At 36.1% G+C, this 24,841-nt stretch overlaps 1 protein-coding gene across 2 annotated transcripts; it reads left to right on the top strand.

Annotated features, from left to right (window-relative positions):
- The first annotated feature begins 403 nt into the window (after nt 1-403).
- ret (ret proto-oncogene receptor tyrosine kinase) lies at nt 404-24,602 on the top strand. 2 transcript variants are annotated; one of them, XM_089117022.1, is made up of 20 exons: nt 404-654; nt 12,132-12,365; nt 13,456-13,749; nt 15,024-15,262; nt 15,372-15,567; nt 16,161-16,360; nt 16,740-17,022; nt 17,139-17,267; nt 17,394-17,504; nt 18,179-18,289; nt 18,976-19,232; nt 19,372-19,519; nt 19,631-19,738; nt 19,823-20,037; nt 20,107-20,229; nt 20,385-20,455; nt 20,869-21,006; nt 21,221-21,320; nt 22,565-22,712; nt 23,735-24,602. In XM_089117022.1, the coding sequence occupies exons 1-20, from the start codon at nt 582-584 to the stop codon at nt 23,887-23,889; spliced, it is 3,333 nt and encodes a 1,110-aa protein (XP_088973148.1). In that variant the 5' UTR covers nt 404-581; the 3' UTR covers nt 23,890-24,602. The 2 variants fall into 2 exon arrangements, with proteins under 2 accessions (XP_088973148.1, XP_088973147.1); XM_089117021.1 differs by having other exon boundaries at nt 17,136-17,267.
- Nucleotides 24,603-24,841: the final 239 nt, after the last annotated feature.

Here is a 24,841-nt window from a genome sequence, read left to right as displayed (position 1 = left end):
CCTGCATGGGTTCCCTTTATAACGCAGTTAGCATCTGCATCTATACAGGCTATCTTTTTAATAATTGTATAGAGTGAGTTAGTTTGGGTTGTGTCTGAACATAGAAGGATATACTCTGGGAAATGATTGTGTTTATAAAAACTATCAATAATGAATAATACAGCCTATTGCATAACAGAAAGGAAAATCAAAAAGTCATATTACCCAGTTTCCTTTTCCATGTTACGCACATTATTTGAATGTCCCCAAAATGCAGATTTCATTTATTAGAAACTCTTTGAGTTATTGGACAGCCTCCGATGTGATTCAGGACGGAAACACACATCTGAGGAAATTGGCTGGATGTGATGTGAACCTCCCCCTGCTGCGCTGTGTGTGTATGTGTGTGTGTGTGTGTGTGTGTGTGTGCGCGCGCGCGCTGACGGTCCAGCAGCTCGCGCTGCAGTCAGTCACCCGTCAATGGGACACTCACGTTAAGGACTTTTGTGGCTCCTTCGCGCGAATCATAAACACTGTAAAGTTCTATTTTGGGAATCAAAATATCCTACTTTGGCCTGTTCATTGTGAATTTACACTTATGAATGACAAGAATGGGAACTACGGGTGGAATCGTTTGGGGAGACATCGTTGTGCTCCTGCTTCTCCTATCTGAAGGTAAGGATTGACTCCATAACAGTCTGATGTCACCTCACGCGAAGTCTGCGGTATCTCTTTGTGTGAGATAAACTGTGTTGATAGCTAGAATTGGTGAATTGCTGTTCAGAGGCAATACTTCAGCAGTACACTTGTATTTTTAATTTAAATAGAATCGTCTTCTCTGTTGTGCATCCTTCAGAAAGTAGTGACCACATAGGGGATGTGTGTCCAAACCTAGAGAGCTGCCTACCTAGACTAGAATCTCAGATGACTCCAACGAACCTTCTTCATTCCCTTGTTCTTCAGAAGTCTTACTAGATCCACAGATCTGAAGAACCTTTAGTGTGGAATCATGTAGCCTACTTATTTTAATCTCCAAAAAACCCAAGATAGTGTAGCTTAGAGGGTGATTTGCTGAAACCAAGGTCCTGAGAAAAATAGCCTCTTTATTTATGGGTGTAGAACTAGTTTTTGAGACAACACGATATCAACAAAACTGCTCTTTTCTGAAGGTTTTCCTTTGGGTCATTAAATGTCATTAAATACAAATATTATGCATCATAATTTATAAAATTCTATAAATCATGAAACAGTAAGCCAAGTTTTCCTTTGGAAACTGCGTTCTCTTGATTGTTTTGGTTTTCTCAAGGACTTTTTTGACTCATGGAAAACATTTTATTCTGTTTACTTATCGAAAAAAATAAATGATGATCTAAAATCATACGCTATCAACTCAGTTTTGCTTTCTGGATTTAATGGATTTAATTATGAAGAGCAAAGGAATGTTTTTCACATTTTTAATAATAATTTATCATAAATTATTATACAATATCATAAAACACTTTTTTTTATCAGTTTTCTTCACTATCTTACATTTATTTTACTGCATCCTGTTTTCTCTGTAACGTTGGCTACAAACAACAAAATTCATTTGTATATCCAGGGCGTCTGCATCTGCCAACCCAACACATGAGCCACTGAATGTTACTGGAGAGATTTACCAGACAGTTTCATAGAGGCAATCTGGAGCTGAAGCCAAAATATGTGCAACCCTAATGTGCCACATGGTCCGTACAATGAATACGCATGTCTCTATATACATCATTAAATCGTAATCCCATTTAAAACCTCTCTGCCCAACTGTACTAACACACCTCTCTCAAAATAACTGGAGTTAACGAGTCGAACACGTTCCTGAATAGATCCTGTGGCCTGTTGCATTAAAAAGGAACGGTCACATCGCAACAGCTTGAATGTTGACAAAAGTGAAACATAGCAAAGGTTTCACAGCTATTCTGGTCATTCGGAAGACATTTGGCAGTGTGTGAATGCATGAGTGTTGCATTTGTTTCAGCTCAATAGTGGTTCTTGGATGCAATGATGGTGGTGGTGGTGACTGAATGATCATTACTGAAGAGTCAAAAGTAAGAAAACAACCAAAGATGCATTCTGAAGTTAACTGAATCTCCCAGTAAACGATCATGAAAAATTGAATTTTAAAGTCTTGTTGACTCATCTGCCCAGTAAACTACAGGAATTATACCGTTAAATACAACATTTCCTAAAATGAATGTATAAGGTCTGTTGGAAGCAGTTTATTGTTGTTGTTTTTTAAAGGTTCATGTTGTTGTGTAAGGTGCATTACAGACTTCATTGTGCTTTTCGATTATCATGTTAGATAGAATAATACATAATGCATAGTGTGGTGTGATTAAAAGGCGATTTCAATGCTTATTAAATTGTAATAAATCATTTTAGGGAGAATTCTGTGCTTGTATTGGTCTGTTTATTTATATATTAAAGGAATAGTTCACCCAAAAATGAAAATTTTGTCATAATTTACTCAAGTTGTTCCAAACCTGTATGCGTTTGAACACAAAAGAAGATATTTGAAAGAATTTTTAGTGAGTAGACAGTTGACTTCACTGCACCCATTAAATTCCATAGTAGGAAAACAAAATACTATGGAAGTCAATGGGTTCCATCAACTGGTTACCAACATTCTTTAAACAATATTTTGTGTTCAACAGAAGACGTAAATTCATACAGGTTTGGAACAACATCAGAGTGAGTAAATTATGACAACATTTTTATTTTTGGGTGAACTACATTCTTACAAAAAAGGTACAAAAGCCGTCACTGGGGCTGTACCTTTTCAAAAGGGAAAACTTTTGTCCATTTTAGGTACTAATTTATACAGTTTAGGTGCTAATATGTACATTTTAGGTGCTAATATGTACATTAAGGTGCTAATATGTACATTATAGGTGCTAATATGTACATTTTAGGTCCTAATATGGACATTTAGGTGCTAATATGTACATTTTAGGTGCTATTATGTACATTTTAGGTGCTAATATGTACCATTAAGCTACCAATATGCACCCTTTAGGTACTTTTGAAAAGGCACAGCCCTAGTGACAGCTTTTATACCTTTTTTCTTCTCTGTGGGCAGTTGGTCATGTTGTCTTCTTTTTCAGTTTGAGTTTACATTTGAATTGATTGTCCTCAAGGCAAAATTTCAGAATTTACCTTTAACATTAATGTGAATGTTTTCTTAGTATTCAGCAGCTGTTAAAGAACAATACGATTCGATCCCACCTGAATGGCTCTTGTTTTAACCTTTGTTCGAGATGATGCGGAAGCACCTTGATGCTTTGCTGTGAGGAAAAACAAAAGAGGTGGTCAGAGGGCAGGTGTGCAGCAGGTGTGCTTAGCTCTGGGCAAACACATTGTGTTTGTCTTCCGAAAGGAAAATACTGCCAGTGAAATAATAGAGTACACAGCTCTGATAACAGATGAGGCTTAAAACCCCTCATTAAAGACACAGGATGGTTGGCAGCGCCTCCCGCAAAATGGATCTCATCTATTTTATGACAAGCCCATCCCATGAAAATGGATGGTAACGAAAGCAATGGGTTTTGTCCATGCTGGGGATACATGTAATTGTGTATCTCTGTCTGGTGTCGCCACACTTGCTTTGATGGTTTGACATTTAAGATGCAGTTTGTCCTTGAATGCGTTATTGGTATAGTGACGCAAGACCTCATGTTTGCTGTTAAGAGTTCAAGTTCTTTTATCTTTATTTGTCTCATGGAAAACAGGAGGTATATAGTCACCAGTAGACAACAATAAAACGATATCTTCTGCGCATATTTTTTTTTAGCAATATGCTGCATATTCTAAATAAAGCAATAAAAAAACTAATTAGTTAATGGACGATTAATAAGGCGATGAAGGAGAGTATATGTGTGATTGATAATCAAATATATCCTTTGACCTCTAAAGTCACACAGCTGTCCATAGCTTTCCATCAAGCTAGTTGTTTGCATTAAAGAAGTCCAGAGCCCATGTTATGTATTGTGTGTGAGGCATTGATTTGTGGATACACAGCTTTGACCCTGTTACTTTATCTGTTGAAGTGCCATGGCTTCTGACCTCTGAAACCCTCAACCAAGAGGTATTTCCTCATGATCTGGCCACTGGAGATCACCCATCCGATGGGAAGTTACATTAGGGAATCAAGTTCAAACCACCTCACAATCCTTCCCTGCATTAGGACAATCATTTTCATCAACTGTCAATGCCGAACGATAAATCTCATGACGTTACACTGTTTTATTTTGGACTTGCAATTAAATGGTTTAGTTTAGTTTGTCTTTAGCAATGTATATACAGTAAATCCTGCAAATTTTCCCACTGTCATCTCTACTTTCAGCATGGTTTTAAAAACAAATATTATTTAGGTATTTAATTTTCAAATGATCTATGCATTGATTGATTATCATTCATTGTTTATACATTAAAGAAAGACGAAATCTCTCTTTAGTTTAATTTATTTGAACTCTTTAATGAAGTTCAATTAGTCTATACTGCCTTTAAAGGCATATTTTTGAAGGCAATCGTTTGATAGAAACCACGTAAAGTATTATATCTATGCACATTGGATTAAACTGATGCACTGAAAAATGTTTCTGAACATGCATCTAACCTAAAAAGGCTTCATGGTAACATTTAAAGGAATAAGTTAAATATATTATTTATCTGAATACTTATTTAGCTTATACTTATCTAAATGCATAAGGTACACCATTAAAAAATAAATAGCTCCTTAAGTGTAATTTCAGTGCTTTGGTGCCACTTTTTGTGTCAGTATTGTGGCTGTTGTCCTCAGGATGATCCATTATAAATGGACAATAATGAATTTATCCAAAACCTTATTTAGACTAATTGCACAGCTTTTGTACCTATTGGAGTCATATCCCAGATCCTTCAGTTAGTTATGGGTCACATTTCCACCCCATGCATCAGTGGAATCTAATTTGATTTTGGTGGAAGGACAAGAAGACATTGATTGAAATTGTGTCCCAAGGGCGTTTGGGGCTCTCGATTTCTACATGGGTCTTTACATGTTATTTTCTAGTGGTCATTGATGCATGGTGTGTTTGACTGATCATTTACAACAATGAGCAACCACTAACACAACGTCTTCGTTAGAACTGTCCTCGTTTGGTCTTTTTTTTGAGTGTGTTTGGAGGGGGAAGGGTGCTGGATTGTGAATGGCTGTCATTTTGAGATTCATTCATTACCTGGAAATGAGTCGGTGGAGTTTTTTCAAACAACTGCAGGACTTTTAAAAATGCACACAAAAACCCATCATAATGCTGAAATCCTTTTCACTGTCAAAAAGTGCTAACCAGCAATTGTTACCTTATTAATTCCAGATCTAACCTTAACATTTTAGATTTGTCAATATATTTCATTTGCATCTTCTGAATAAAGTCAATAAATTTACATTTAAGGTTAAAATGTGTTTTAGTGCATGGGTGGCTTTACATTGCCCTCTTAAAATTCAAGACTTAGCATTTAGGAAATGCCAGTGAGTTCTTGATGACCTAATGACTCAAACTCACTAGTCCATGTAAATTCACCCACTGGTCCATTTCAACCGTGCACTGTGCATTTTTAAGACTCAGCAGGTAAAAGCCACACAAAAACATTAGTACGTGCAGTTTGAAGCAGTGGAATATACTGAGTAATGAATCATACTGGAGGTTATTTCAAAATATTGCACAAAATGGGCAAGAAAAAACTTCAGGTTTTGTTTCTGTGTTTAGTCCAATTTAAAAATTGCTGTTTTGTCTCTGTCTCTGGCTTATATTAGAACATTAAGTGAATAATGTTGGTAATTGCTTATGGTAATGATACCATCCAAGAGAACATGTTGTTCAAAGGTCCCTCATTTATGAGCTCTAATGTCCCATCCAATCCCAAAAGAGATTATAAAGTAAATTTAAACATACTTCCTTATCCCACAGGAGATGTGAAATTAGATTTCTTAATGACGGACGTCCATTCCGTGCTTACATTGATGGGATGCTGAATTGCATTTCTGACATTGAATTTCTGATGATGATGTATACTATAATTCGGTTGTTTGATAACAGCTTTAGATATGTTCTGATTCTATTATAGAAATCTACCCTGTTGCATTTGGCTAGTTCAATAAAATTGTACTAATTGTGCGATTCTTGTCCTTTGTAAATCACTCTTCCATCTCAAACCTTCTCAGTGCTGCGTACTAAAGAATAAGGAACTTGTGCACATTAGACTGAGGCGAATTTAACCATAATAATCAATAATAATAGTCCTGTATTGAATTATAGCGTAATTGGCAGCCTTTTAGTTAATTAAAACGTTGTGGTCACAGAGTAATGATTCTCATTACTATAATATAGAGATGGAGTCTTAATCATTTTGCTTTGTAATTATGTTTACTTTGATTAGTCCTCGTATGCTGCATTCATATTGTGTCATATGGAAGACATTAGCGGCTCCGAATAATCATCATCATTTTTATACTTAATTTTATATATTTTTGTCTCTTTATTATTAATAAGAAACACACTTTAATTATGATTAATTATGTGAAAAAAAATATATTATAATTATTTATAGTTTATCATTGTATTTATCATATTTGATTATGAATACATGTTCATAGGTATAGGATGCTGCTAACTACAATACTTACATTTAATTTAGCTGATTTTAACTAGGTGGCTTTTTTTAACATGAGAGTCTGGTGGCATCCTTTACATATTTGTTAAAATGACGCACTTAATGCCGGACGGTCATCGGCTGAATGTGCTGTTGATTAATATTGCTATTGATTGTCCTGCAACTTCTCAATTTGGTCATCACTGGGGACAGATGCTCTGCACATTGACCTTGGCTGGAAGGGCATGGGGCCAAGGGGCCGACATCAGTGTGCTTTATGAGGATCCCAACAGAAAAAAGTTTGGATTGTCAGACCGAATCATTATCAAGATCTATAGTGCACTATAGTGATATTCACAGGCTTTGTAACTGCAGACATGAAGCTAGATGGGAATTCTATAGTGATTGCAACAAACACATCCCTGTGTTTACATACAGCATGTCATGAATGGAGGCCTTTGAGGAGTAAGTGGATTATGGAAAGTGGATTGCTCTGACTGCGAGCTTGTTTCCGCCTTTGAGTTGAGTTCAAGGAAATGGCAAGAAAGACCCATGCACTCTTCCAGCTCCCATGATCTCATAGATGGTACATTTGTGCGGCGGTGTGCATGTTGAGCTAATTGAATTCTTGTCTTTGAGCAGTCCGGTCCAGAGATCGTCCCCCCATTAACCTGTTCTCTCGCTGAGTGATCTTGCTTGAAAACATGCAGACCTCACCAAAGTGGTGATTGACTCTCAGGACATTGTATTGTCACTATCGTGGATTTCTTTATATTCAAAACTGATTGGTTTCTTGTTATTTGAATAGCTCATTGCATCATCAGACATATTTTCAAGTAGCAGACTGAGAGCTGGCACACCTTCTTTTGACCCATAACAACAATGAACAAATCGCTAATGGAAATTATGTGCAGATGTTTCATATAATTCCTAAAATGACATGTGATTTCACTTGTTAAGCTTTTCCTGTTGTTTGTGCGTATGTGTGCGCTAAGTTCAAAGTCGATTCGCCTGTGAGCTGAAATCAATATTGCATCATAGTGTTTACAACCATGATCCATGATGTGGCTGTGAGAGGTCAGAGCAGTGAGCTCTATCTGATCAAGTGATCAGCCATAACTCCTTTTATCCGCTCTTCTGCCGTCATCCTAATTCTCACAGAATGCTCATCCACGCGTCACATCCTGTCACACTCGACTCACTGAATACCTCGTGTCAATCTTGGGATGTCGCAGAGTCATTCCTGCTGTGTACTGCTTTTGATTCACTGAGTTAATTAGCTTGATATAAACTGCTTTCTGTTGGCTTCCGGCCTGGAAATAAATTGAATTTGGAATGATTCAAATCAGTTGGATAGACTGGAGTTTGCAGCTGCCACACCGTAAAAGTTTAGAACTCAAAGGACTTTATGTTTGCTTAAGATTATCTCTTACCTTGACTAGGAACAACACTGATTACTGAGCTTAAAAGGTTAAAAAAAAGGTCTTGAAAAGTGTCAAAATTATGAAGATTATTGTTTTTGTTCAGTTTGAATGTAAAACGAATGTGCCAATGCTTTGAACCTGAAAACGATTTTTGTATTTAAAGTTGTTGTCCTGATCACTTTGTTCTTCGTTAAATTTAATCACATAACATTTACGTGAATAATTAAGGAGAGAAACAGATTGATAGATTGAAATTACCGTTTAAACAGTTTTGTTAGAGCAATTTATTCATGCTCGTTGGATCCTTGTCAACGTTTGATCATTAATCACTGGAAGCATTTGGTTTTTGCCAAGACTTCTCTACTTCTACTGTCTTTAGATTGGAATACTAGCTTACTACAACTGAATGCAGCACGGTTTACACTGGATCTGTTTAAACGCGGCATTACCTTGTGTTTACATTTGTCCACATCAATTAACCAGATAACAGGTCGGATCTCTTTTCCCCCGCACAAAAAAAAATAAAAAATAAATCAATCAGAATGCTGCTTGCTGCGATTAACTAAACATAATGTGTTAGAGTGTATTAGCCTATATTTAAATGTACTTCTCCTGCATTAATGGTTGCAATTTACAACATGTTTTTTCAGCATTGAGAATTATATATCACAAGCGTGTCTGTTTAGCACATAAAGGAATGGCCAATCAGAGCAGATCCTGCTCACAAATAGTTTTGTTCAGCGCATGCTAATTTCTAGCCTGGTAATACCAGACTCAGCTACTTCACTTTGCTTCATAGTCTGGAATGGCGTAATAGAGAAGTGTTTTCTCTCGCTAGGGGGCGCTTGTCTGAAGTCATTGGTTACCCGTAAGCCAATCGAACCACAGACATCATGCATCGCACTCAAATCTATGATCGAACTTCCACTGTAAACACTTGATGATGCATCAGAACACCTGTTTGAACATGGCTGTAAACGACTTTTGCAGATTATGCAGATTATAAATTAATCTACGCATCCACGGTACAATCAAGGCCTCTAAACTTATTTTTGCCAGAGTGAAACAAGAAAATATTTGTAGCCAACTCTCAAACTTAGGATTAGATCTTTTAAACACAGCTCTTTGTTCCTCTAGCCTGGTAATACCAGACTACTTCACTTAATCAACTAATAGTTTTCTCGCTGATAACTGATTATGTATAATTGTTTTAAACTCTTTAAAATAAAATTAGGCATCACAACATTGTAATGAAGTACAGTATGAAAAATTGGTCATTTATCATGAGACATGCTAAAGATGACAGTGTCATTAAATTATTAATGTGTTTTTAAAGATTTATTTTAAGTGATGGTAATCCAAATGTAAACATATGGGAAATTTCAATACACAATTAAATATCCAGTTTTTACCAATATTTATGTTAATAGGGACTGATTTATGACTGATGACTGATATTCTATTGCATTATAAGCTATTTTTAAGCCATTAAAATATATGATTCATTCATAACAGGAAATGGTGGGTCAAATTGAGAGTATTGCATCATGGGATACAGTGTTTCAATGTGCTGTGTTGTATACTGCATAGTTTGATATTAAGAAATATTTGGAGAAATGATCACCCCCGCTTGTATGTGTACATAATTTGTGCAGTTTCTAGATGTATAAAGCTGTCATATCACAATCCCTGAATACTGCAGTGGAGCAACAAGGCGAAGAGTTTTGCTTGCATTACCATGTTCTTAGTCTGGGAATCCTTTTCCCAGGAGGAGCACACAACTACTCCAATTTCATACATTTATTTAAGTCCAAATGAAAGTAAATGCCATCAGGCCTGCTCTAAATCTCAGAGTGACATAGCGCTGCTAAGCACTCCACCTGATACACTGATACAGGATGATGAATGAGTGTCACAGCAAATCCAGTGGCTTGTTCAACACAGTATCTGCATCAGCTAAGATTAATGCTGCCATCCCTCAGCTCTCCTGTAGCTATGGTTTATGAGCCAAGCGCACAAACCTTTCTTTGTACTATTGACTTTCTCTAAAAAACGCACCTGAAATAGTACAACATTTGATCTCACCTAACACTGCTCAGACAGCTTTTTTTAAAGCAATGAATCTTCAAGATTTTTTTTTTAGGGGGCTTAGAGCTTGGTCGTGGCACACCTGTGACCTGTAACAGTTTTATTACACATAGTTCATCCTTAGTCGAGCGTATACAATCGGCTTAAGTAGAAGAGCTGAACGTAGGCTATAAACGGACTACATCACGGTCACATGACTTCAAAGTCTCTGACAACTCTTTCAGTCTTTATTTAAAAACATTTTTCCTTTGAGTTTAAGTTAGAATCATTTCCAAGAGCAAGATTATAAACGCAATGAGGATTTAAAAGCGGACTAGTGAATGGATGAGTTTCCTGTTCGGCATGATGATGACAACCTCTAGTCTCATTTATTAATTAGTCTATTATTATTAATTATTTAGCTACATGTGAGCAACCACCTTTTTTCAAAGCTTTAAAAAGTCACAAGGTATAACTAATATGTTTTATGTTGTAGAACAAGAAAATATCTTGAGCTTGTAATCATCACACACCCTACTTCAGGCATTTAACCAAAACCCTTTTAAAAACATATTGACTTCAGGACGATGGAATGGGAAGGTGGTATTGGATGAAAAGTTGGACGTGGGTGTCATCAACTTTTTTGGTCCATTTCCCTAGCCTAGATGAGTGCAAACATTTAGCTGTAGCATATTGATTGCTTCAAATCCAATAGACATGCACTAAAAACCACAAAAGTTTAATTTTATGTCTGCAAATGTGACTAGCAAAGGAACACAAACCAGTTCTGTGTTGTCTTTGTGTCTTGACAAGGCATTTAATAAAAATGGTTGCCGTGTTCCTGACTGTGTCTCCATCCTTCAGGAAGGTTGGCCACATTGTATCCATCAATCCGGCCTCCTGTCATCCCAGCACAGCTAAATTAAATCAATGTCTGAAACCAGAGACAAAGCTTCAACTGCAGCAACAGAAATAGAAAATCTAGTTTTGCTGTCTGCTAATGATATTAGTACGTTCCTAAGTGGCCGCCCACCGTCGTCGTACAGGAACACAGGAGAGATATAATTACAGCCCGAACACTTGCATCTCCATTTACTGGTAAAACACATGGGGATCTTACAGTGTTTTATAGATTACCCTTCCCCCCCATCTATCCACACTCGTCCTGCAGGTAATGATTCATTTCTAGGCAGTATTATGTTATCCACTGTAATTAAACTTCTCAAGGTGAGCCCAAGGAGAAACGGAGACCGCATCATATTGACCATGTGAGAAATTCATTAAAAGACCAGTGTCAATGTCATATGAGACGCTGTTTCATTTTTCGATGACAGAGGAGCGTGGGGTATTTCAACAGAAAAGCGGATGTGTTTAATGAGTTCATTGTGTAACCTTCCTACTTGCGTGGATGTTTCTGTTGTACAGCAGATTGAGATACGAAGCAGATCAATAAGGGAAGATTTGGTGGAGTTAATTGCAAACTATTGAAGGCGTCATGAGTGCCAGAGAATGGTCCTTTTTATAATTTAGAGAGAATCAACAGCTAAATGTTGCTTTAGCAAATGCACTGGCAATATTTTATTTTCTTTTAAAACAGAAAAGTGACGATTAATCTTTTATAATCTTAAATTATACTTGCATTCATTCTTTTGTTAAATTCTGTATTATTTGAGCTGTAAAGTTGTTGTTTTTATGGTCATTTGTGGTGTAAAGTTATATGTAAACAAAGTTGTTAAGTTGGATTGGCAACCCTTTTAATTATTTATGCATTATTTATAACGTTAATAATTTTTTTTAAAGAAAAGTTGGATTGAACTCAACATTTATTGAACACAAAGTATTTCTCTAATGTTTATGGGAGTGATTAAATTGCTCAGATGTATTCATTGGTGACAGGTGTATTGAGGATGAGTAAGAAACGTATAAAAGTAGGCTATAGCCAAGTTAAAAATGGCTGGAATCAAACTGAACTGACGAATCTCCACATTTATGTGTTTTGGACAGGTTCACTTGGACTGTATTTTCCTCAAAGGATGTACACAGAGAGCATCTACGTGGGTCAGCCGCAGGGATCACCAGTGCTTCAGGTTCATTCAATGCTGGAAAGCAATACAGAGAGGCCCTATTTCTTCCTGTGCTCCCACAGAGACACTTATGCATCATGGTTTTACATGGATGAGGCATCTGGGATCCTTTCAATGAACAAAACCCTGGAGTGGAGCGACTTCAGTAGTATACGTGAGTTTGACATACAACTTTATTTGCTTGAATGCTTCCAGGTATAGATTCGTCTGTATTATACATTTAATTTTTATACAAACATTTTACTTCTGAGTGTGAACTATTATACTTTTGCTCAATATTTTGCTGATATAATCACATCATCTATTATAGAACATTGTTTTGATGTTAAAAAATAAAGCAGGCTGAGGCATCATTTTTATGCTTATATTAGCGTGTACACACTGCAAATAAAGTTTTTTAATCATGAATATCTAAACATGCTGAAAACATATTTCATTTGATTTATTTAACTAAGATAAATTTACTTGAGATCCAAAAAGATAATAAATCTCTCTTTTTTTCTCTTCCCTTAATCCAATTTTAACCAATACTTAAAACTAACTTAACAACTACCTTTGTAAATATTAATAAGCATTAATTGGGAGTTATTGAGGGAAAAGTCGTAGTTAATTAGTTAATAGTGAGAACTGGAACCTAATCTAAATTGTGACCATTTATTTTGTTTTAAAGCTACACTGTGTAACTCTTTTAGTTTATTCTTGACTTAAAAACTTAGTTCTTTCAAAAATATATGTGCTCATTAATGTATGTTTACTTAGTTCAAGTAATAAAGTATTCTCTTGAGTGTATAATATGCCATTGAAAATGCATACGGGGAAGGGGTTCTAATGTTGGTAGCCATGTTGCCCCTCCATCTTGAAAGTACATTAGCCAAAGAGGGACATACCCGTTAATTCAAGCTTCGCCTCTTACGTTTACGTTTGAGTTAACACTCATGGACGAGGTCGAACTGGAAGCCATGTTAATCTTGGACTACATTGGCCACTGTAGGAGTTAAAACGAAATTGGAATTGAGAGGAACAGAAACTAATACCTTTTCACCGCTAGATGGGGGGTAAAAATCACACAGTTTAGCTTTAAGGGTGTGTAGATATTTTTTCTAGGCAAATTATTTTTGTAGCCAAGTGTAAATGTTACTATGCATATTTACAGACAGTGTTTATAGAGAGCCTTGTCATGTGAATAGTGGGATAATGACACTCTAAAGGACTCAAAATCATCCCTCGTGATATCTCTCCTCCAGGTAGCAGCTCGGGCAGGCCCAATAAGGATCTCAACCTGAAGGTCGGAGTCTCGTCAGTGCCCCTGCAGAAAGCGATGTGCATGTTCCTTCCCACAGTGGAGGTCAAACTGGTGTTCATTAATGACACAGCGCCCTCCTGTGGTCAGGTTGATCTGAGCAAATTGTGCTACCCTGATAAGGTTTCAAACCCCCACATCACAGAGAACCGTATGCCAGGGGCCTTTCGGCAGCTTCGCCGCTTTACACACATGAGCATTTGCCCCAACTACACCATCAGTTATGGAGTGGAAGCAGGTACAAACCGAACTCAGTGTAAATGTCAATGATTTACTGCATATCACAGCACTGTAGCAAATTAGCCCAAAGGGATATATTAATAATTATATATATATATATATATATATATATATATATATATATATATATATATATATAGGTCCCACTTTATATTAAGTGGCTTTAAGTACTATGTACTTACATTGAACAATAAGTACAATGTATTATTGTGTTCCTGTTGTATTGTAAAACACTTTTGCTGCTATTGAGATGTGATACGGGTAAGGTTAGGGACAGGTGTGGTGGTATGGGTCGGTTTAAGGGTAGGTTAAGGTGTGAGGGGAGGGTCAACTGTGTAATTACTAATGTAATTACATAAAGTAATTATGGCTGGAATTACATGCTGGAATTTTAAAATATAAGTACAATGTAAAAACATGTAAGTACACAATAAGTCCATTGTAACAAACTATTAATTTCAATGTAAGTACATAGTACTAAAAGCCACTTAATATAAAGTGGGACCATATATATATATATATTACAACTACAGTAGTTAAATTTCATTATAAATATGTAGATTAACTGTAAGAATTTGATGTAGCAGAATTCATACCCCAATCAACTAACCTTTTCATCCTGCAAACACTCAGTGGTAATTGTTTATTAATTTATGGTGTACTATGGGAAATAACTTTCTTACAGTATAGTACTACTCTACTGCACGATTAGGGATTCCAGTACATGAGCATGAACCACAAACAACTTTACGTGTGAGAAGAACAAGACTTTATTAACTAGAGTAAACACTCAGACTAATCTAACATACACACACATGCATGCATACATTTAAGCAATGGAAAGACAGTTGAAGCAGAAAACAAGAAAGCAAGCAGTTTCTTCTTAGTTCTAACATACTTTAAAGGGATATTCCACCCAAAAATGAAAAAAATTCTGTCATCATTTACTCACCCTCAACTTTCTTCTGCTGAACACAAATTAAGATATTTTGAAGAACTATTTGGACCAAACAGTTGTTTGGCACCATTGACTTCCATAGTAGAAAAAAAAAAATTGTAAACCAGTCTTATTTTGAGGATTTGTCTTTGTTACCATGGTAAACTAAACAGAATATGGTGTCACCCTGTACCTCTACCTCATGGTGTGCTTGTTTGGTGAGGGGTATTGTGGATTACTTGTCAAATATATAACAAATAGCTATGTGTCTGATCTGTCTTAGACGCTACAGCACAGTGAGATTAATTTTCTTTTATTGCTTGTATTCAATTCAGAATCTCCAGTTCCATTTGCGGTCGACAGCTCCACTTCAGAACTGGTGGTCACTGCACCTGTGGACCGTGAGGAGAAGGAAGTGTACCATCTGGATATTGTGTGTATGGTACAGACAGAAGAAAAGCTGTGGAAGTACTTTACTTCTCTGCACTTAAACATCTATGATGAGGATGATAATCCTCCTTACGTGAATGGGACTGACAGTGAGGACGTCATAATAGAATTTAACCGCAGCGAGGTGTGTATCATATCAGACACTGTAACCACAACTATCTGGTTGACTTTTTGAGTTCATAAGTATGAAGTATGAAAATGAGTGAATAATTGTAATCTGTTTTCTTTTATAGGGTACTGTCTATGGAACTCTGTTTGTATATGACAGGGACACAACGCCTGTTTATCCCACAAACCAAATTCAAAACAAATTGGTGGGCACCTTAATGACGAATGACTCCTGGATCAGAAACACTTTTACTATAGAACACAAATTTAGGGAAGAAAAGGCCATTTTTGGCAATGTCCGTGGGACGGTTCATGAATACAGTGAGTAAAAAAAAAAAAATTAATTAATTTTTCCTTATTGATTTTTTTTTTTTTTTTTTACAAAAATATTTTTTTTTTTCAAATTCTAAGGCTGAAAAACACTACTCAATTTTTTTTCCAGATTCTTGCCCTAATTTATAGTCTGGAGGAAGATAGATAGATGCTTAGCAGAATATGGCCAGTCATAATCGAGATTTTAAAGAAAATCATGTAGTGTGTGATGTGTTGTTTAGCTTCAGACTTTGATTCTAATCAGAGGACACGTTTGATATTTTGAGCTGATTTTAGATCACATATTGTTGTCATTGGTCATACACCCAGTCATTTAATATATAATGTTCAGCTTTTCTTTGTATATGAAGTTTCTGATGCCTAGTGTTTTAAAATGTGTTCAGTCATGTATTGTGAATTCCAGCCTTAACTGTTTAAAGCTCTGAAATACAGGACTTTTGCTGTAACAATTTGACCTATAAGTCCAAAACGACTGTCTTCTGAGCCGGCGAAACAATTACTGAGTGCACTTTTTATAATTAAATAGCTTTTTTTAACATAATATATACAGCATTGTCCTTTATTCTGTTGTCTGCCCTCAGAGCTAAAACTCAGTCAGAATCTGTCTGTGACGGAGCAACGTTCATTTCAGTTGGACTACCTGGTCAATGACACCACTTTTCCGGGCCCCGAGGGAACAGTGCTGTTACATTTCAATGTGACTATCCTGCCGGTTCCTATTCGCTTCTCCAATATCACCTACTTCTTCACTGTCTCAAAGAAAGCAACTACATACTCCCAGGTGCTTTAAATTCCTGAAGAAAAAACCAGTCTTCGCAAAAGAACATATAATAAATTATATTATATAAAATATTATATATAATATTGTTTATTATATATTGTTTATATACAATATATATATATATATATATATATATATATATATATATATATATATATATATATATATTTCTGTGACAAGAAATACTAAATCAATCACATTTCACTTGTATCAATACATTTATAGACCCCTGTTTTCAAGTGCATGTTGAATTATGTTTTGTTGTTGTTTTTGCTTTTTTATTTTATTTGACAATTTTCATATAATAAGTGAAATTACAATTCACTTGACATATTTCTCCAGATGATCCCCACTAATGTGTCATTTGTGTCTTTATTAGATTGGAGAAGTATGTGTGGACAACTGTCTGAAGTTTAAGGGCATTGATGTCACATATCAGTTAGAGATCGCTGAGAGGAACATCTCTGCTGATGCTCAGTCGTGTTACATGGCAGTTAGCCTTGCACAGAACCCAAATGTAAAGACCGGTGTGCTCTATGTGAATGACACTGAGGTGTTACGCAGACCAGAGTGCCAAGAGCTGCAGTACGTGGTTATTGCTCAGGAGCAGCGGAACAAGTTTCAGGCCAAGACTCAGCTCGTCATCATTTTTGAGGGTGAAGGTAAGGTCAAAAGTTTGCAAGAATATGTCCATGAAAACCAGTCATGAACCATAGGTGTGAAAGCAACAGTGTTGTGATTTTGTGCTCCACTTTTTCCTATCTGTGCCGTGTAGCAGATCTCATGAGGATGGATGAGCTGCGGGTTTTGGCTTGTGCAGAGAAGAGACAGCGAGGGGAGTGTGAGGCGTCTCGAGGCCTGGGAGCCCCTACAGGGAGATGCCAGTGGAGACAAGGCAAAGATAAAGGTGACCCACAATACCCTTGACTTCTAAAGTGGCATAGGATCAAATTCACTGCACTTACCATATTACTGTGGAACTGTCTCTATCATTCGAAATGACAAATTTTGTGTCATTGTGTTATCTTTGCAGGAATATCTAAAAAATACTCCACCTGTTCCCCTGACCTCCGTACCTGTCCAGATGGTTACTGTGATGCCATTGAGAGCAAAAACATATCCATATGTCCTCAGGATTGCTCCAGTGAGTCAAATTTAAAGTTGTATTGTGTATTATGGATTTCCACATTGTACTGTCAAGTTAAGTAAGCATAATTCTGCAGTTGTGCTTTTAGGAAGTGCATCAACCACACTATAAAAAAATAATTTGTTATTTTGTGCATGGGCTTTTTTAGTCTTACTTATTTAAAAAAAAAGTCTATCTGACTCTTATAAAGTAATCTGAACTGGTTAAATTTAGTTATAAAAACAACCTCATATAAAGGTATCTTACTCCTGCCTCAATGTGTAAGCAATAACAACGTGTCATGATGTCACCACCTAAAGTTGGATTTATTTGCTGTGAAAAAAATTAAATCATCAACAAAATATTCTCGGGGTATGAACATTTTGTGAAAATGATTAGAAATGCTAGCTGTGGTGGGGAATGAGTTAAGTTTAGTTTACTACAATTAAAAAATATTTAAAGCCTGCAGAAAACCTAGTGCAGTTGTTTCAACCTTAAATAAACTTAAATTTAAAACTTAAAATCTTAAAATAAACTTCAAATTTTAATAAACTTAAGGAAGTAGGACAAATAAACTTAAATGTTTTGTTGTCTGGACAATCTATAGATATGTTTACATAAAAAAATTATAACTAGTAGCAAAAATAAATAACTTTAAATAAATAGCAAAAATATTTTTTTCTTTTTGTCAGGTCAGCCCATAATTGGAGGATACGAGAGGGACCTGTATGGAATCAAAGCTGGACATGGGACCTGCTACTGTTTTTCAGGAAAATGCTTCTGTGAAAAGGATGAATCGGAAGGTGAGCTATATGTTTTTTTGTTTGTTTGTTTTGTTTTTTTTTAAATACAATTGTTCATCAGAAGCTACATAAGATATGAACATGTTTCCCAGAAGTCAAAATAACACAATTTGCCTCGATCATTCAATTCAAAAAGTTTACACCCCCGTGTCTTGTTGCCTTCTTAAACATCAGTGAATGATTTCACATTTTGTAATAGTTGTGTATGAGTCCCTCAATTATACGCAGTGTGAAAGGACAGATCTCAAAAGTTTTACTCTTGGAAAGAGCATAAAGTCTAGAAAGTCTAGAAAGAAATGTGCAGGACCTAAAGGATTTTTCTGAAGAACAGTGAGTATTTGCTGAAGAACAGCAAATTTTCTGAAGAACAGTGAGTATTAACTGCTCGGGACAAACAAGGGACTCATGAACAACTATCACAAAACATAAAAGCAGTCCTTGATCATCCAGGTAAAGACACAGGGATTAGGATCAGAGATTAAGATTAAAGGGTACAGCTTATTCAGGACAACGCAAAATTAAAAATAACATGCATTATTTATGATATCTTATTTTGTAAAAATGTTTAACTTGCATATTCTGCCTGGGGCATGTAAACGTATGAGCAGAAGAATTGTGTATATATAGAAAGAGAGGGAGTGAGAGAAAGAAAAAAATGCAATGTTTTGTTTCTAATTGTTTTTCAGAAGCTATTTGTGATGACATGTGCAAGACCGTCATTGCAACTGGTGTCCTCCTATCCTTCATTGTCTCCATTCTCCTGTCTTCATACTTTATCCACCGTTATCACAAGAGCACACCTAAGCCACCCATCGCCTCAGCTGAAATGACCTTCCGCCGACCAGCCCAGTCCTACCCAATCAGTTACTCCGCCAATAACGTTCGTCGAGCTTCTCTCGATTCTATGGAGAATCAAGTGGCCATCGACACCTTCAAAATACCCGTATGTGTGCTCAGTGTATTTAGTTCAGTTCATTCATACATATTGATTTTTTTATGAATTTTAACTGATTAATGAATTGATCATTAATGAGATTGTTTCTGATTTTTTTTTTTTTTTTTTTTCAAATTTCTGTTAACAGGAAGATCCAAAGTGGGAGTTCCCACGAAAAAACCTTGTGCTGGGTAAGACTCTTGGAGAGGGAGAGTTTGGAAAGGTTGTGAAGGCCACAGCTTTCCGGCTCAAAGGAAAAGCTGGATACACTACAGTTGCTGTAAAGATGTTGAAAGGTATGCAACTCAAAATGCAGACGCAGCTTTGCATTTGATCAAATCACTTTTTAAAAGCTAGGACAAATCTGTCTGTTATGACTTTTAAGCATCCATCTTTTTTCACCACAGAAAATGCATCTCACAGTGAGCTTCGAGACCTCCTGTCAGAGTTCACATTGCTCAAGCAGGTTAATCACCCTCATGTAATAAAAATGTATGGAGCTTGCAGCCAGGATGGTAAGACATTTTATTTAAAACAATTCAACTCGGCATGCATTTGTTTTTGCTTTGCTTTGTGCTTACACAAGTTCCTCTGTTCAGGTCCATTACATTTAATTGTTGAATACGCCAAGTACGGCTCACTGCGGAACTTCCTGAGAGAGAGCCGGAAAGTTGGACCAAGCTACATGAGTAATGATGCCAACCGCAACTCAAGTTACTTGGAAAACCCAGATGAGAGAGCTCTGACCATGGGTGACCTCATCTCCTTTGCATGGCAGATCTCCAGAGGAATGCAATACCTGGCTGAAATGAAGGTATGTCCGTGGTTTCGGGAATATCATATCATTTTAAATATATGTTATAATGTAAGGAAATGTTTTTAGCTTGTGCACAGAGACCTTGCTGCCAGGAATGTGCTAGTGGCAGAGGGAAGGAAGATGAAAATATCGGACTTTGGTTTATCTCGAGATGTCTATGAGGAAGATTCATATGTGAAGAGGAGCAAGGTGATACATTTGTTCAGTTTAATTATCTACATCAAACTTATTATATTCTAGCGTTCACAGATGATTGCATATTAGTCTCATTCTGTAAAATAAATTTTGATTTATTGCAATTATACATTTAATAGACTATGTCATAATGTGCTCTCAATTTCTAGGGTCGTATTCCTGTCAAATGGATGGCTATAGAGTCTTTGTTTGATCACATCTACACCACACAAAGCGATGTGTAAGTTATGGTTTCATGCAACACGCGTAAACTGTACAGGCCCGTTCACACCAAGGACGATAATTATAGCGATGATGAAAAATAAGTAATTCTAAAAATTCTAAATATAAACACCACAGAGTTCACAACAGATAACAGCACAGAGGAACGAAATATAGTCCCCTTTCAGAATGATTATCCCATCTGATGAAAACTGCAGCGTTCGCGACAAACAGAGCGATATTGTGCGTTTATGGACGCTAGTATGGTTATCATTGTGGTTATCTTTATAGTTATCGCTCTTGGTGTGAACGGGCCTATATCTTTACAAACAATCACCACTTAATTTTTTCATTAGAAGAATTGGTTTACTGGAATGGGATTTCTTCCATGACAACTTTTTAATACAGTCTCTCTCTAATTCCTTTCATTAGCTGGTCTTTTGGTGTCCTCTTATGGGAGATTGTGACTCTGGGTGGAAACCCCTACCCAGGCATTGCTCCGGAACGACTTTTCAACCTTCTGAAGACAGGCTACAGGATGGAGAAACCGGAGAACTGCACAGATGAAATGTGTGTTTAACAGTCATCATATCATCAGTTGAATGTATTGTAGAATTAAGAGCAGAATGAACACATTATGTTTCAAAACCACCATAGATTATGACATTTTAACATTTAAGTTTAAAATGTTATATTTTGTCTTATGTAATCTTATGGACACAACAATTGTGACAATCAGAGATGTTGTGTATCAGGTGATGAATGCTCTGTTATTTTTATGTAGGTACAATCTGATGCTTCGTTGTTGGAAACAAGAGGCAGATAAGCGCCCCACTTTCTCAGACATCAGTAAAGAACTTGAGAAGATGATGGTGAAAAGCCGAGTAAGAACTCATGAGCACTTCCTCTCACATGCAGTCACACACAGGCACAAATTCAAGCAAATCAAAAAATTCTGGATGAAATGACAACCTGAGTTGAACCTGACTTCACATGTATAAGTTAAACATTGCAAGTTCACACTTATTACCTTGTACATAGGACAGTAAGAACAAAAAATATTTTTTTTTAAAGAAATTAGTGTGTTTTTTTAACAAGGACCCATTAAATCGATCAAAAGTGGCAGTAAAGACTTTCAGATAGCACACATACGTCTGCAAGATGTCTGTTAAAGATCACTTAATCTAGAAAAGAATTTGCTGTTTACTAAGATCTGATAAAAAATCTTTAAGATGTCAGTTTAACATACATTCTAAATCATTACATCTTAAAGACATCTTCTAAACGTCTAAATGACATCTGTCAGGAAACGTCCTATAGACGTCTTCCAGATGTAAACACACACATCAAATAGACGTCTCTGTGATGTACGTGGTAATGTAACAAAAAATAAAAAAAATGCTGCTCATTTGAACTTTCCATTTTATAAAAGAATCCTGAAAAAAATGTATCACAATTTCCATAAAAATATTAAGTAGCACGACTGTAATATAATAAATGTTTTTTGAGCAACAAATCAGCATATTAGATTTCTGAAGGATCATGTGACACTGAGGACTGGAGTAATGGCTGCCTAAAATTAAGCTTTGCCATCACAGAAATATATAGTAAATAGTTGTTAAAATAGAAAAGTTATTTTAAATTGTAATATTTTACAATATTACCATTTTTTACTGTATCATATAGGCCTAATGCAGCCTTAGTGAGCATACAAGACTTCTTTCAAAAACATAAAGAAAATATTACTGACCGCAAACTTTTAAACTGCAATGTATGTTTATTCTTTTGTTGTTATAATGATGAAGAATTCCTCAAGGTAAGGCATTATGTAAAACAATGGATGAACACAGAAGAACCCTCCTGCAGAGAGTTAAGGTTTTCGTCTATTTTCAACCATCATAACTAAATGTAATTATAACTTAGAATAAATTAAATGTCAAACTGACTTTATATTTAATATGATTTCATACACTTTATTATGCTAACAATTCACAATTATTATTAGTGAGGGATGTTCACTAGTGAATAAAGACAAATGTCATCATAATGCAAATCTTTGCTCATGAACTTTTTTTTTTTTAATGAAATATGTGGTAACATTTAATAACTGTGTGTTTCGCTTCATCAGGACTATCTGGATCTCGCGGCTTCCACACCAGCAGACGCCCTGCTATATGACGACTCCCTCTCTGAAGAGGACACACCCTTAGTGGACTGTAGTAACGCCCCTCTCCCTCGAACCCTCCCCTCCACTTGGATTGAAAACAAGCTCTATGGTAGAATTTCCCATGCATTTACTCGATTCTAATACAGGGAACAAAATCAGTTTTTGTTTGTGCCTTCCATAGGAAGTGCTGTGATTGTGCTAATGGCATGGTTGCCAGTGACTTGTGAATACTGCTCGTGTTTTATAGATTCAGTTAGAGCTGTAGTGTCTGGATCTAGGGATCAGATGTTTAATTTGGACCTGCTTCCGATGTACTCTATTATTTGAAATATTAATTTGAATTTTCCAAGTATTATTAATATTTATAAAAAAATAAATCAATTTTTACACAAATAGACACAACTTAAAATGTACTATGTTCAGTGAGGAAAATATATTTTAAGATGTGTTTATGATTTACATCATATGTGAAATTTGTATTGGTTTGCAGCGCTTTAGGTTGAATTTTACATTTGAAACAGGTCCCGTGTGCTCTGGATGTGCTCTCTCTGTAATATCCTGAACATATTACAGAAAATTAATGTTTAAAGTAGATGGAGTCCATTCTGAAATCAGTAAGGCTTTTGAATTAAACTCTTCTTTTAGAGCATAAAAATATGCAAGACTTTCTCAGCTTTCCCTAAAATGCATTACATTAAAAGTAGAATAAAAAGCAATAAAATGGCCAGCAGTAAGACAGTTTCTATGCATGGGCTCTTTGATGTTTATTACTTTTGGGAGTACACACACACACACACACACACACAACCTTTTAGTAGAGCACCGATTATGTTTCAGTTAAAAGCATGTACATAGAATGCCAAAGACAACAGGAGCCACAATACTGATGTCATGATGACGTCATAGAATATGCTTTATGATGTCACCACAGTGGAATATTGACATGAATGACCAAAAAGCACTCAAAAAGGACCAAAGAATGATTTCATGCTTATACCACATGTTCAAATGAACCAAAAATGCTGTTTTATGTAATTATGTTCAAAAGCTGAGCTGAGTTTGGTTTGAGAGCCTTACTGTCTGGACTTAATGCTTCCTCAGTGCAGAAAAATGATATGTTCTCGTTTTTAGGCATGTCATACCCGAACTGGCCAGAGAAGAGCCCGGTACCTCTCAACAGACTTGATGCCACTAACCCTGTCTTTACAAGATATGCCAATGATAGTGTTTATGCAAACTGGATGGCTTTGCATTCTCCCGCAATTGTGGACACGCTTGATAGTTAAAAATGCAAACCAAAATCATTGGTGGAAAAGACGTGGGGGGTGGGGAGATGTGTATATTTATATGATGTTGTATATATGTTGTATGATGATAAAGGCGGTTCCCTTTTATTTCTGCTGTTGTGTAGAAGATGAGAGGGTGGTAAAATATTTCAAATTGGCTGGAATTGCATAAAACATGCTTCAAGCAGCTCATAGGCGATTGTTACCACAAGGCCCTGTTGGCCATATTGTGTCACTGCATGACTCTGTACAGTTTAATGTCCATGTTTAAGTGCCTGTGCCGCTTCTGTTAGAGAACACCAGTTATAAATGCATGGCCGAGACAATCTTGGTCCCACTACAGGAATTAAAGGGAGCTTCTTTACCATCACCAACTACAGATGTTTGCCTCAAAGACTGGACATGGGATGGGAGGAGGGAGGGAGGGAGCCGAGTTTGTTTCTTCTTCATCATGCATCAGGATATGACAGAAAAAAAATACTTTTTGTTTTTTAAATATTCATATTTCACTCTGTGCTAACCACGAGTTATGAATATTTCCCGTAACAGAGTATGAATATCTTTAATTTAATGACATATGGTGGTTTCATTTTTATTCCTTGTAAAGACATTATTTGTTCAACAATAACTAGGCCTACAATGCATAAAGCTGAGTGTGATTCCTCATTATGTTGTCAAAACAATACATTTCAATAAATAAAACTGTTAGAAGATGTCATGGTTTCATTTCTATGTGTTTGTTATTTCATTATCAGACTTTATGAAAGAGTGAAAGAATAACTACAATTATTTACATAAAAAATATTAAAATGTTATGACATCTGTAAATTCATCATTCTTACACTGTGTGACCACAAAATTAATGAATGATCTGAAAAGATCTGAAAAGTAGCCTACCCTTTGTACACTAAATGGACCTGAGATCACTCGATTTTTGTTCCCCTAGTATGAA

Source organism: Pimephales promelas, chromosome 11 (assembly GCF_988280905.1).
Source record: "Pimephales promelas chromosome 11, fPimPro1.hap1.1, whole genome shotgun sequence".
Classification (NCBI taxonomy): Eukaryota; Metazoa; Chordata; class Actinopteri; order Cypriniformes; family Leuciscidae; genus Pimephales; species Pimephales promelas.
The sequence above is the reverse complement of the archived record's forward strand: the minus strand, read 5'-3'. Positions and strand labels throughout refer to the sequence as shown.